Source organism: Polyodon spathula, chromosome 20 (genome assembly GCF_017654505.1).
Source record: "Polyodon spathula isolate WHYD16114869_AA chromosome 20, ASM1765450v1, whole genome shotgun sequence".
NCBI classification, from domain to species: domain Eukaryota; kingdom Metazoa; phylum Chordata; class Actinopteri; order Acipenseriformes; family Polyodontidae; genus Polyodon; species Polyodon spathula.
Genome location: NC_054553.1, coordinates 18,922,589 through 18,937,374, shown reverse-complemented (window position 1 = coordinate 18,937,374; position 14,786 = coordinate 18,922,589). Strand labels below are relative to the sequence as shown.

General features: G+C 39.5%; 1 protein-coding gene across 4 annotated transcripts in view; it reads right to left on the bottom strand.

Moving 5' to 3' along the window:
• The window catches only part of fdxr (ferredoxin reductase), a 39,434-nt gene extending 32,187 nt beyond the window's left edge, over positions 1-7,247 (bottom strand). For 3 of the 4 annotated variants that reach the window (XM_041220662.1, XM_041220665.1, XM_041220664.1), the window contains exons 1-3: positions 6,938-7,247; positions 6,467-6,612; positions 1,014-1,111 (exon numbers count right to left, since the gene is read on the bottom strand). In XM_041220662.1, coding sequence (XP_041076596.1) covers positions 1,014-1,111; positions 6,467-6,548 — 180 coding nt within the window. In that variant the 5' untranslated portion in view covers positions 6,549-6,612; positions 6,938-7,247. Of the gene's footprint in view, positions 1-1,013; positions 1,112-6,466; positions 6,613-6,863 lie in introns of all 4 variants that reach the window. The other variant, XM_041220663.1, reaches the window with a different exon arrangement.
• Between the last annotated feature and the right edge of the window lie 7,539 nt (positions 7,248-14,786).

The following is a 14,786-nucleotide window of genomic DNA, read 5'->3' as shown; positions in this document are numbered from 1 at the left end:
TCTGTTTGACTGCTTGTGTTCTATCAACCTTGTCTGATCTCTTAGAGCAGAACAACATTCAAACAAGCCCCTCGTTTCTGACGCGGTTCTTTCTGTGTTGCACTGCATCTTCATTTCCACTCAGGTAAGGCACACTGTTCCAGCCACAGAGTGCATTTCCTGTGTTACAGGTACTAGGACCCAACCTGAACTTTAAAGGTCCTTTTTGCCTGTAGTACAGGAAGCGAGAGGAAATGCAGAGGAAATCTTACATTAAACTTACCATGGCAGGATAAATGAACTTGACCTGAGTCAAGGTTAAAACACAAAGTAAAAAAACAAGCTGATTGACAGCATAACAATAAGGGACAGAGGGATCAATTTAATGAACCTATATCCTGCCAGGAGAAGATAAGGCAAGACTTCCCTGAAACATGTTACAGCTCTGCGGAATCAAAACAGGACGACTTCTCTCGGTTCAGAAATGCTCTGAACAAACAACAACGAATCAATGTTTCATTTATTGATTGCCATGACTTTTATTTTGCAAGCCTCAATTACACTCACTGATCAATCAATCCCCATGGTGCCCTGTTTGGAGTATCCTGTATATATGATAGTTCCAGCATGTGAATGTTTTCTGACAATGTTCGTGAAGTCAACACATTTTTGTTTGTTGCTTATAAATAATGAAGCATTCTCAATGCATCAGTTATTGAAGATTATTACCTGACAGATGTTCAATTAGTAAACTGGATGCTGGTTGCACCTCCAGCTGTGTCTAATCCCTGCAGTGTATAAGATGACAAAATTATAATAAAGATGCACTAAATAGGTGTCTGTACTTTCGGTTTCATTTTGACTAATTCATAAAATAATATACTGTATGTAGGTATTGTGAGTGAAAGTGAATGCAGTAATACATTACTAGTAGAAGTGCATACAGAAAGCTAAATGACTGCGCATGAAAGAACAGGGTGACAACATTGTAAAGTGGTGGACCTCACTGCTGTGCATCTACATGCATCTCTTACCTTGAGCAGGTGCTGTGCTGTGTAGAATCCTGCTGGACCACCGCCCACAATGCAGACCTGGGGCTGGGGAGCCGCTGTGGAGCCCAGTCTCTGCACTCCTAGACAAGGGAGAGAGAGTCAGTGGAGAACACACTCAGGCTCTGAAACATGACACCCAGTTCTCACGTTGAGGTGTCAATGAACTTGTAGTTAACAATCACTTTCTGAAAAATATTTCAACCCGGCTCACAGCTGCCACCCCCGCACTGACTCAGGAGAGATGAAGACGGACAAATGCATCCTCTAAAACGTGTGCCGTCAGCTTCTTTTCACTCAACAGGCCTGCCATGTAGCCACCTCAGAGCTACAGTATCTGAAGACCACACAGCTCTGGGCATCTTACAGGTAGGCCCGCAGGTGTCCATCCAGTCTACAGGGGTCGCTAGTGCGCAGTGAGCCGAGGACACCCTGGCTAACCTATGACCTTGTGCCAATTGTGCGCTTGCTCCCTGGGAACTCCTGTCCACGTTCGCCAGTGGAATATCCTGGACTCAAACCGGCGACCTCCAGGCTACGGGGCACATCCTGCACTCTACGCAGAGCGCCTTTAACAGATGCGCCACCTGGGAGCCTCCTTTCAGGGAAGGCTTTCAATCACTGGGTCTTTGCCACTGATAAACTACAAATACTGAGTACAAACTCTTCAGGTATTTCACTTCATAAGACATCACAGTTTCCAATGGTTATCATCACATACCCAGATCCCTTTAGCCATGTTTAAAATAACACACAGTACCAAACAGTCCTAGATATACATTAAAGACAGGTCCTGTGGCAGATCAACAGAGGCATGTTGCCAATTTTACCCCATACAGACCCTGGCACTTAATATCTTGGCACAGGCTCCTGGAATGGTGACTGCCAAGACTGGAACCCTGTTAATGTTGTACCAGCCACCCTTGAACAAACTCATATTAAGTAAGCAAGGAGACTGAGTGGGGTAAAATTGACTGCTCCGTCCAGTATAAGTTGTTCTCCATTGCTAGAAAATAACTGCAACAATTGCTCATTAAAATCAGTTGCAGGTGAGAAGAATCTGTTCAGATACCTAGATATTTAGTAAGCACAGAGCCTGAGTGGTCCTATATGTATTAATCAGTTCCAATGCTGTTTTTTATTATAATTTACTTACTGTATGTCAGCCACATGTAACACTATTTTCCAGCAAACAGCTTTATTATATCTGATACCAGCCCAAATTTTAGCTTTTTTCCAAAACATGAAAAACAATTGTGTTGTTACAGTGCTTGCAGGTTACTGGTGTTGAAAGAATGATTGTTTCCTCTTCATCATCTTCCAACCACAACAGCTCCAGATTGCTAAACTGAAAGACACCACCACTTTTCCAAGACAGATGCTTTGTAGGTCAGACGCTATTTGTTTTCAGAACAATTTGCAATATTGCATTTCAAGGTGTAGTTCCTCAGTTTTAAAAACAGGTTTAAGAGTTGAACTCCCTCGACTTGCTTTTAAAATTTTAAAATGTTTGTGAACCCCAATGATAATTATGGAAATGCCATAGTTTTACCATGATAGCCTTCTTGAATCAAAACCAGACTGTTTTTAAATATCTAATAGGGTTTATATTAACCAATTCCATGTCTTTTGAAACAAAATGATGTATGAATTAAAGACAAACAACGAGTAATTAAGGGTATGTGAAAAAGTAAGTGAACCCCTGGTTTTATCAGCTCACTTAAGGGGATAATTAGTAACAGGTTTTTATATAATTAGGTGGATCTTCAGGGGTAAGATTGGGAGACCCCACCCTATATAAAGATCAGAAACTATGTGAGTTTGGTCTTCACCATTCAGGTGTGTGGAAACACGTCATGCCACGATCAAAAGAAATCTCTGAGGACCTCAGAAAAACAGTTATTGATGCTCATCAGTATCCTAAATATACAAGCAGATCTATAAAAGAATGGCTGCAGAAGAAGAAATTCTGCGTTTTAGAATGGCCTAGTCAAAGTCCGGACCTAAACCCTACCAAAATGTTGTGGCAGGACCTGAAGAGGCTGTCCATGCAAGGAAGCCCTCAAATGTCACCGAGTTGAAGCAGTTCTGTTCTGCTCTGCAAGGAGGAATGGGCCAAAATTCCTCAATTTTGACTGATCTGACTGATCAACAGTTACAGAAAATGCTTAATTGAAGTCATTGCTGCTCAAGGGGGTGCCACCAGGTACTGAATCTAAAGGTTCACATACTTTTTCACTCATGGATATTGAATGCTGAATCATTTGTGGATAAATAAATGTTGAAAAAGTAAAAATGTTTTTGTGTCATTTGTTTAATCAGGTTATCTTTATCTATTATTAGGACTTAGACTGAGATCTGATAACATTTTAGGTTTGAAATATGTAAAAATCCTAAGGGGTTCACAAACTTTTCCTCAGCACTGCAGAACAGGTTCCAATGGGCAAAGTGTTCTGGTATTACATACATTTCTTGCTACCTCTCTGGCATCACAGCTTCAGTTTCAGTAAATCATGACAATAATAAAACACCCATCAGAATTCCCTGTTGGTATAGGTTAGGGGCTAACTGATTCACTTATAATACTCTGCTTGGATATGCCACAGCTGTTTTAGAGCATGTTTCAGCACTGGATTACACCAACCACTTATCCATGGTTATCCTGGGATTTCCCCTAAATGATGCATGCAGGGTAGGGTTATCAGGCATCCCGGGAAAACTGGTATTGTCCAACTTTTCATCCTTATTTTTTTGTATTCACATTTTAGTGTGCCCAGCAAGTTTATTTTCTTAGTTTGTGTTCGCGCCATTCAAAAATAAAATAAACTGGAGGCTGTGTGGTCCAGTTGTTAAAAAAACAGGCCTGTAACCAGGAGGTCTGTGGTTCAAATCCTGGCTCACTCACTGACACTCTGACCCTGAGCAAGTCACTTAACCTCCTTGTGCTCTGTCTTTTGGATGAGACATTGTTGTAAGTGACTCTGCAGCTGAAGCACAGTTCACACACCCTAGCTGCCTTGGATAAAGGTGTCTGCTAAATAAACAAATAATAATAACAACAACAACAGTATGGATTATTTGTTCTGATTATATGTATATCAAAACATTTAACATGTTTTGATTACAGAACAGAAAGAAACAATAAGTTCTTATGATCTGCAACAAATACACTGTATGTTTCATTTTTAAATTATGATTTTGTTATTATATATACTGTTATTTTAACAATTACACAGTTTCTACAGCATCAGTGAATTAAAGAAAAAAAAAAAAGTCCCAGTTTTTTTACTGTGGAAATCTGGTAACCCTAGTCCAGGAGGATACACACTTTCCCTGGATAACATGACCCCAGACCAGCTACAGCTGATCCCAGAGGGGTATAGGGGATCAAATCAACCCAACCATCAAGCAATGAGCAAAGACTTATTCTGACAGCACTGTATTCACATCAGAATGTCAAGTGGAGAGAAGAAAAGCATACAAGTTTGTTGTAATTATAAGGTACCAGATTGTGCTAAAACTTCCTTTGATACTGTAAACAAACTATGGAGTAGATCTGATCAACCTGCACCCGTGCTGGACATGTCACTGCTATGAGTAGATCTGATCAACCTGCACCTGTGATGGATATGTCAGTGCTGTGAGTAGGTCTGATCAACCTGCACCCTGGCTGGAAATGTCACTGCTGGGTTTTAACAGCTGTAACGAGGTAATCTCAATTTCCTCGGAACCCCATAAGAGCCAAAATAAGGTGCTTGATGCGGCCCATGACTCACCAGTGCTGTGAAGTGCTTCAGTGCAAACCAGCTGTGGGGTATCTCAATATTTCCGAAACTTTTTGACTAATGACCCAAATGCACACAGGATTAACGAACCAACGAACCAAAATTATTAATTATTCGGTATTTTAACTGAAATATTTCTTAACCAATCAAAAAGCCACGTTTCCTTTATTTGATAGTTTTACAGCTTGCTAAAATGTTTGCTTTTATCAGATTAATTATTAGTAAAAAATGATATAAAACTAACACATTTTAATGACAAGACAGACAAACCTGGGGTGGGGAGGGGTGCCATTTCCACGAACATTCTCTCACACGACAGGCAGCTCAGGTGTTTGAGTGAAGGGTCCCCTTTGCATGGACAACAGGGCTGCAGCCGATTGCAGACATGTATTTGCAGGAAAGTCCCCATGGGGTTTGATTGGACTATGTGATAATGGCTGGTGGAACGGGAATGCATGCCTGTGATTGGAGGAGCGTGCATGGCAGAGCCAAATGTAAGCCTGGCAGAGGGAGGGGCTGGGTGAAGAGTGCGTTTTAGAGCTGTGGGAGAGAACCTGTTGTTTTTTTGAATTATCAAATCAGACAGGCAAAGACTGTTAGCTTTGTGTGTGTTGCCTGCCTGTTTATTAAACCATTTTATTTATCCTGTGTTCATTATTGTTTATTGCATTTATTTTATTGAACTGCTCATTCTTGTAAGATAAACCGTACTTTTGCGACTTGCATGGGTTGCTTCCTTTACCTCCCTGTTAGAATATCAATTTAAAATTGTGCTGTAACACACTGAATACCAGTTTTAACGTCCAATTAAACATCAAGCATTGCAAACATATCAACAAGAGTTAGCTGTGCAGTTTTTTTGGTTTTTTGCAAGATGCACTGTAACCATGTAGGATACATTCACCTCCTTCTCTGAAACAGTGACTGATTTTTTTAAGAACGTCTTGTTGTTTAGTTAGTTGATCAGCTTTCTTCTGGAAAACCTTGTGTCATTTCCCAACGCAATCTGGATGCCACGTCTCAAGATGCCGGCAGCTTAAGGCTTTCATGAGCCAATGCTTCACAACAAATGACATGTGAGGGCACAGATCACTCATCACCAATGTAAGAAAAACCAAAGTGAATATAAAATGGTAACAGCACTTTTTTTTTTTTTTTGGGGGGGGGGGGGGGGGGGGGGGGTTGTTGTTTCTTTGATCTTAAAGTAGGATTAGAGATGTTTTTGTTTTGCATCCACAATGGTTTTAAAAACCCCAAGTAACTGCACATAAAATGTCACCTTATGCTTTATTTGTTTGGTTCACATTTATAGCTTAAGACTGGTGAAAAAACAATACATTGTTTACATAATTACTGCTAATGATTTGTATGTGAATTATATTTATTTTGAATGTAAACATAAGAAGTTGTGTATTGAAACAATCTTTACAGTGTGCACTGATCGTCATATTTTTTATATTGTTTGGCTACCCACCAGAAACCTTGCACCCACTTCAAGAAACGTTGGGCTACCTGACCTAGTATGAGCTGATCTATCCTATCAACCTACCCCTATGCACAATGTAGTAAACATACACCATTGCATAACTGACAGAATACAGTAACGGTACAGTATAGTCAACATGCTGAAAAGTCAGGAAAACAAAAACTTGCCATAGCAACTGGTCTTCTTTGCAAATGTGGTTGCAAACAGCAGGTTGAAGAGTTTGGAAGCGGGTGCTCTTAATTTGCTCATGTCGTGACAGTGTCGCCTCTGTCAGCAAATGATAGCTTCTGAACTGCAGACGAGACGAAACACTCTGTAAAAGAACAAACAGTGTTGCAGGAAAAAATAAATAGTTACAAAGTGTATGTGTTTGGGGACTGCAAACGCATGATGGATATATAACTTTAAAGTCTTAATAATAATAATAATAATAATAATAATAATATAATTATTATTATTATTATTATTATTAAATAATAATATAATAAATATAATATAATAATAATAATATAAATCAAAATATAAAACGTCGCTCCTAAGTATAAAAATGTAAGTTGTGTTAACCGCGAAGTTTGGATGAAGTGAAAGTTTCGTCTCGTCCAGGGTGCCCAGAGTCCAGGCGTACAGATTACACAAACCTCTCTTTTTCTGAAGACGTGCAGCTGTATGCCTGTCCTTATTGTAAATATCCTTCGGTCATAAATAAAAACAATGTCATAAAAAAAGGTGATTGTACAAATGTAAGGTGACCGGACGCCTTTCTCGTATTCCCCGATTAGAGAGTGCTTGGACACGGGAGACTGTACTATAACCCGGTCCTCTGTCCTCATCTATAAACCCTGCCCCTAAGAGTTGAGACCACTAGCGTTAACCATGTGTGCTCTGTATTTAAACACATGGGTGTTGCAGGAAAATAGCACCAACTGACTTAGCACAGACATTGGTCCTTTCGGTGTAATTCCTCCCTGGGTATACCAACTCCGAAGAAAGGTTCCGGGTAGAATACAGAGCATTGTCGATGTAGTTGAGAAAACCAACGAATGTCCAGAGATATATCTATATATATATATATCGATAATATATATATATCTATGATATATATATATATATATATTAGCGTTTTAATTTGTATTTTGTCTTTTCATGTGATGTTGTATGTTTACCGTCATGTGTATCGATAATTCGTACATTTTAGCAGTTAAAAATATTTGTAAGTCAGTTTTTTATGGATAAAAAAAAAACAGGAAAGTCATTTAATATAATGTTAATGTTTTACATATCCACTCACTCAACAACATATTTTAGGATTCACAAAACCTAATATAGTAACCTTTAGAGTACAAGTCATAATAAGTTATTGAAAATAATGAACGCATCTTCCATTAGACCCCACTTAAATTACGTGAGATGCGGCTATTTTAAATGCATTTACTTCCAAAACTACAGTAAAACATCACCAAAAACACTCTACATACAGTAAATCAGCTCTACTTCAGTAATCAAGAACAGTCAACGCACTTATACCCGAGGTAAACATTTTCCAAAGCCCATATTGCATTTTCCCTATTAAAAAACTACACAGTAAAACATTGACAAATGAATTATTTAAATAAAAATAAAAAAACGCGTTATTTACTACGCGTTTCAAATACCATATTTAGTACACGTTTTCGTATTATGGAAGGTCATCCGGGTCAAAAAGCGCGTTATTAGTACGCGTTTCAGATATTTACTACACGTTCTCATTTGACTTTAGTACGTGTTGTAATTCTAATTATTCGTCTACGTGTAGGTCTAATAATTTGTCCAATCAGATGGCTGAAAACGAAATGAGAACCAATGAATTTAAAGAATATGTATAATAAATTATCCAATTAAAGTCGCTTTACATCTGCCATTCCCCTCCAGTTCGAGGCGCCATGTGGACTTGCCATAGGGTAAAGTCTAGTGAGATGGACAGACCCGGTGTAGTGTTAGAAAGTGGTACATCGTCAGAAAGTGGCACACGTACAAAAATACGACATGTGTAATGTCAGCAAGTGGTACTTTGTCAGATTTTGATACATGTGCAATCAATTGCGATCTGATGGGTGTTTCTCTAATGTGAAAATTAGGCACATTGTTCACTTTCTTTCTAATGAGTGTTTTGCAGCTGTGCATAAGTGCCATGTGCTTATTCAACCCTTTCAGGACCAAGCATTTTTCAGCGGGATGCTCCCTCAGGACAAGGTGATTTTTGGCTCTTCTATAAAAATTCACTAAAAATCAATGTTTTACAGGGATACAAACGTTTGCTAAAAAATAGAGTATTTTTTATTATGTATTCTGCTTACAAATACATGGATAAAATGTGTTATTCTATGACCCGACGGGCGTTACAATACTTTCTGAAAGTTTTGTTTGAAAAATATTGATGTTTGGGCAAATTAAATACAATGTCTTTATTTGGACACTACTCTTAATTTACTTTCTCAAAATAAATATTTATAAATACCATATTCATTCCATGTTTTATCAGTAGCATTGCCTGATAATTTCAGTTAATGAAATGTTTTAATCCAAAGTTGATAAATGTAACTATCTGTGGGAGTTTAAATATTTTACATTATTATTTTGCTTACAAATACATGTATAAAATGTGTTATTCTATGACCCGAGATTAGTTTACAATACTTTCCTGAAAGTTTTGTTTGTAAAAATATTAAATGTTTGGGTTAATTATACGTATATATAATTACGTTGCAGAAGTAAAAAAATGTACACGACCCAATGTATTACATGTGATACATGTTCTTATTCTATTTTCTTAATGGTGGAAAAATATGATAAATTAATAATAATAATTTAAAAAAATAAAAATGACCGAAAACAGGATAAATTGTCAGATTTTAACGAACACTTGGGGTTTTCAAATCTGAAGTTGTTTAGGCATGCGCGAGCAAGCGCAGTCGCTGCCTAGCACTTTTTATCAGCATACCTGAAATTAACACCACACCTGACACTCAGACACGAACTGGAACTAATATGTAATTTGAAATGTGTTATTAATAGCGTTTTAATTAAATTATACTAAATCACGTTTTTATTTACAATGAAGGGAAAACATAATCCATTATAAGCTTTTGGGCAACCCTTCATTATAAATAAAAAACGTGATTTTGTATAATTTAATTGAAACCCTATTATTAATAATTGAATCATGGTTGTAGCAGTAGTTGACCAGTCTTGGCCATAAAAGCCTGTAGCTCTTGCAAAGTTGCCATTGGCCTCTTGGTAGCCTCTCTGATCAGTTGCCTTCTTGCTCGGTCATCCAGATTCATCAAGGGAGAATGAAATGCTTGAGGGAGAAGGGACAAGGGCCTTGCATTGATCAATACTTCTTACAAAGTCAGTCAAGTCAATCGAATGAAATCCAGCGACAGGAAGCAAACCACAGTTCGCAGGATCTCAGCACCACTGTCACAGATATGAGGAGGACTTGCACGGATACAACTAGTGATGAACCTAATGATCCCTGCGAACCCGGTCAGATAAACCAGCGTAAGAGAGAAAAGAACTTCAACAGGTACAAGCCTGGAGTTAAATGGCCAAGAGCTTGTGAGAAAACTACATGGGACACAGTTAACACGGATCTCTGTTTTACTTTGGAAAGGTTAAATGGAACAGTTGAAAAGAAGCTGGATAAATTTGGGGACATCATCTACGCCTATGGAAGTGAGAGGTTTGGAATTGAAAAAAGGAAGGAAAAAGTACAAACTGTTCCTGGAAAGTCTAGATGGCAGCAGGAGACTGAGTGCTAAATTAGAGAAAGGAGGCAGTTGAGGAAGCAATGGAAAAAAAGTAGAACAAAGTTAAAAAGAGGGACTGTTACAAAGGGTCATAAAAGATAAGCTTGCAACATTGCGCAGAGCTGAGCGCCTACGGAAACGCTACAAAAAGAAGGAGCCTGCGAGAACGAACTTTTATAAAGACCCATTCAAATTTGTAAAGAAGATATTCACCAGTGAGAAAAATGGCACACTAAAATCATTTAAGTTTGAGCTGGAGAGATATTTGGAAGAAACACACACAGATTCAAAAAGGCAGAAGCCTATATTAATTCTTTCAGACATCCCACCTATCAATCCACCCGAATACCAAACGGAGGACTGTGCACCCAAGTGGAAAGAAGTAGAGCAAGCTGTGAAAAAAGCAAAGGCAAGTGAAAGTTTAGTGAAAGCCTACTTTGGAGATTTGCAATTTAGTTTTTCAACTTCAGAATTCAGCACTACATGGCAATGCCTAGAAGTTAGAATAATGGCAGGATGTACCATTTCTCCACAGGCTTTTACCATGAGAATGGAAGTAATTAGGGCATCAAAATGGGTAGTGGGAGGAGAGCGATTGGCTTCTGGAATGCGACCACCACCAATTCGAGCATACATGGATGACATGACAACAATGACTACAACCATAGCCTTCACTAATCGGTTATTGGGCAAATTAACCAATAACATTGAATGGGCACAAATGTAATTCAAGCCCACTAAATCAAGGAGCATCTCTATAATTAAAAAAAGTAGTAGATTAAAGGTTCTACATTAATGGTGAAGCAATACCAACAGTGTCCAAGAAGCCAGTGAAAAGTCTAGGGAGGTGGTATGACGGGGATCTAAAGGACACAGTTCGTGTGGGAGAAGTTAGACAACAAGCAGTGGAAGGGTTGAAAAGCATAGACAGCAATGCTTTACCAGGCAAACTGAAACTTTGATGCATTCAGTTTGGTCCACTGCCAAGACTGCTGTGGCCACTGACCGTGTACGAGGTTTCCTTGACAACAGTTGAGAAGCTGCAAGCTTTACTCAGTTCATACGTCAGGAAATAGTTGGGAGTTCCACGCTGCCTCAGCAGAGTGGGACTTTATGGTAAAGGAATACTGCAGCTACCAATCTTACCAAAGTCCACCTGGAAATGACATTAGTAGATTCACGTGACAAATGCATAAGGGAGGCAGCACCTGTGTTGAAAACTGGAAGAAAATGGGCAGCAAAGAATGCTGTGGAAGATGCTATGACTACCCTTTGAATCAGAGATATTATGGGGCAAGTTCAGCATGGAAAAGGAGGTCTTATACTCAGTTCAGCTCCTCTTACATGGCACAAGGCAACCACAGAGGAAGCTGGAAGTCAACGAGGTGCAAAAGCAGGAGGAGAGGATCAGGTGTGTAAAAGATGTTTCCCATGCCAAGCAGGGAGAATGGATGAGATGGGAGAGTGTGGAACAACGCAAGATAGGCTGGCAGGATTGTTTCCTCATCAGATCAACATATGATGTTCTCCCATCACCACAGAACCTAAACCTCTGGGTGGGTGAGGATCTCTCATGTCCTTTGTGTTCATCACCTGCAACATTAAGGCACATTTTGACAGGATGTAAGGTGGGTCTTAGCCAAGGACGGTTTACTTGGAGTCATGACCAGGTGCTGCGATGTTTGGCCTTAGCATTTGAAGACAAGCATAACCTGACCAATAAGTTGCCACCAGTTCCATCAAAGCATTACACACAAAAGACAATATTCCACCATCCAGGAGAGCAACCATCAAGAAAAGGTGTTAAAACCAAGCTTCGCCCAGGACAACTGGAAGATGCTGACAGATTTTGGTCTACGGCTTATTTTTCCACCTGAAATTGCCACCACTAACCCCCGACCAGACATTGTCTTGTGGTCTGGATCACCATGCCTTGTTCATCTGGTAGAGTTAACAGTGCCAATGAAGGAGGCTGTGGATGAGGCATATGAGAGAAAGAAACTTTGGTATGCTCAACTAGCTGCTGAAGCGGAACAGCGAGGATGGAGAGTTTACCCAGTGGAGGTGAGTTGTCGAGGATTTATGGCACACTCTACAACCCGGTTTCTCAGGAACATCGGATTCAGTGGTCAAGAGTTGCGTCGCACAGTGAAGAACTTATCTGAAGCAGCAGAAAGGAGTAGCAACTGGCTGTGGTTGAGATGGAAAGATTCTGGATGGGGATTTCAAGCACAATGGAAAGAAAGCAACGCTAATGTACAGATTATTAAGCTGGGCTGAGATGAGTGGGAGATGGAGGGGGGTGATGCTGGGATGCCAGAATCACTGTTGAGCCCTCTTGAGGTGTTGTGGGCTAGTCGACGAAACACTGAAGACGGAAGGTGCCCACTTGAAGATCCCAGAGATGTACCCTACTTAGCTCAATCCAAACAGTTGTCATGCTGATGCGCTGGGGAGACCGCACTGGGTTCATACCCGGAGCCAGCATCGCAGCCGTTGTGTGTAGTGATGCGCTGCAGAGGCAAAATAAGCTGTTCCCTGGATTCAGCATTACACTTCAGCAATCAACACCAGACAGAAGAATATCTACATTATCAGATGGAAAGCAGCACAAGTGGATGGAGATGCAGATATTAGTTTACTGTAAAGCTACGTCTTAGCTGGTGCTTATCTTGGCGAGAGCCGAGTTCAAATCAGCATGACGTTTTAACATCTACTCTCATGTAATGGAAATCTTAATTGTGTGTGATTTTGAAGGCGATTGGTTACACCTGAGCTAATTTAGGATTGCTATTACAAGGGGGATGGACACTTATCCAACCAAGCTATTTTAGTTTTTATCTTTAACTAATTTTCTACAAATTTCAAAATATTTTTTCACTTGGAAGTTGTGGGGTAGGATGTGTAGATAAATAAAAATTATATATATATATATATATATATATATATATATATATATATATATATATATAATATATAAATATATATATTTTAATGCATTTTAATTCCAGGCTATAACGCAACAAAAGGTGAAAATTTTGAAAGGGGGTGTAGACTTTCTATAGGCGCTGTATATATACAGTGCCTTGCAAAAGTATTCAGACCCCTGACCAATTCTTTCATATTACTGAATTACAAATGGTACATTGAAATTTCGTTTTGTTCGATATTTTATTTTAAAACACTTAAACTCAAAATCAATTATTGTAAGGTGACATTGGTTTTATGTTGGGAAATATTTTTAAGAAAAATTAAAAACTGAAATATCTTGCTTGCATAAGTATTCAACCCCTGTGCTGTGGAAGCTCCCAGTTTGCACCGATGAAAGAAATTGCCCTAACGAGGACACAATTACCTTACCATTGGTCTCCACCTGTGAACCATTAAGTTGCTGTCACATTTTCTGGATAAAAACCCCACTGTTGAAGGATCATTGGTAAGGCTGTGAATCTGAAGGAAAATGAAGACCAAAGACCATTCTACAGAAGTTAGAGATAAAGTAATACAAATGCATAGATTAGGGAAAGGGTACAAAATATTATCCAAGTGTTTGGATATCCCAGTGAGCACAGTTGGATCAATAATCAGGAAGTGGAAGGTGCATTACACCACCCAGGCACTGCCAAGAAAAGGCCGTCCCTCAAAACTCAACGCTCAAACAAGAAGGAGACTTGTAAGAAAAGCCACCGAGAGGCCAACAATCACTTTGAAGGAGAAACAGTGTTTAGTGGCTGGGAGTGGAGTAATGGTGCACCAGCCAACCATATCAAGAGCTCTGCATTACACTGGCCTGTATGGGAGGGTGGCAAGAAAGAAGCTGTTACTCAAAAAGTACCATCTGAAAGCACATCTGGAGTTTGCCAGAAAGCATGAGAGTGACCTAGCTGCGACGTGGGAAAAGGTTTTGTGGTCAGATGAGACCAAGATAAAGCTTTTTGGCCAAAATGGAGCAAAATACAGGAAAATACTGCAAGAGAATCTGCTTCAGTCCACTAAAAAACTGAAGCTTGGGAGGAAATTTACCTTTCAGCAGGACAATGATCCCAAGCACAAGGTCAAAGCAACATTGGAGTGGCTCAAGAACAAAAAGGTGAATGTCCTACAGTGGCCCAGTCAAAGTCCTGATCTCAATCCCATTGAGAATCTGTGGCACTATTTGAAAATTGCAGTCCAGAAGTGTCGTCCAACCAACCTGAACAACCTGGAGCAAATCTGCCAAGAAGAATGGGCCAAAATTATTCCGACACTGTGTGCAAAGCTGGTACATACTTACCCCAAAAGACTTAAAGCTGTTATTGCAGTGAAAGGTGGCTCTACCAAATATTACTGTGTGGGGGTTGAATACTTATGCAAGCAAGATATTTCAGTTTTTTATTTTTCTTATTGTGGTTTTCATGATCACATCGAATTCTAGTCAAAATTGTGCCGTAGACTTTATGTTTTTGCAAATTGTCCTTGCTGGGATTTCTGGAACCTGTCTCTCCTGGCTGTCCTCTTACCTATCTGGACGGATGCAGTCTGTTTTCTGTGATGGAAGCTGTGCTGACGCAAACCCAGTCACTTGTAGTATCCTCCAAGAGTCTGTTCTTGGGCCTGTTCATCTTTAACATCTAAATGATTTCCATGGGTCACCTCATCCGCCAATATAGCCTCATTTTTCACTCCTAGCAGATGACGCCCAGCTCTACATAAAACTAGA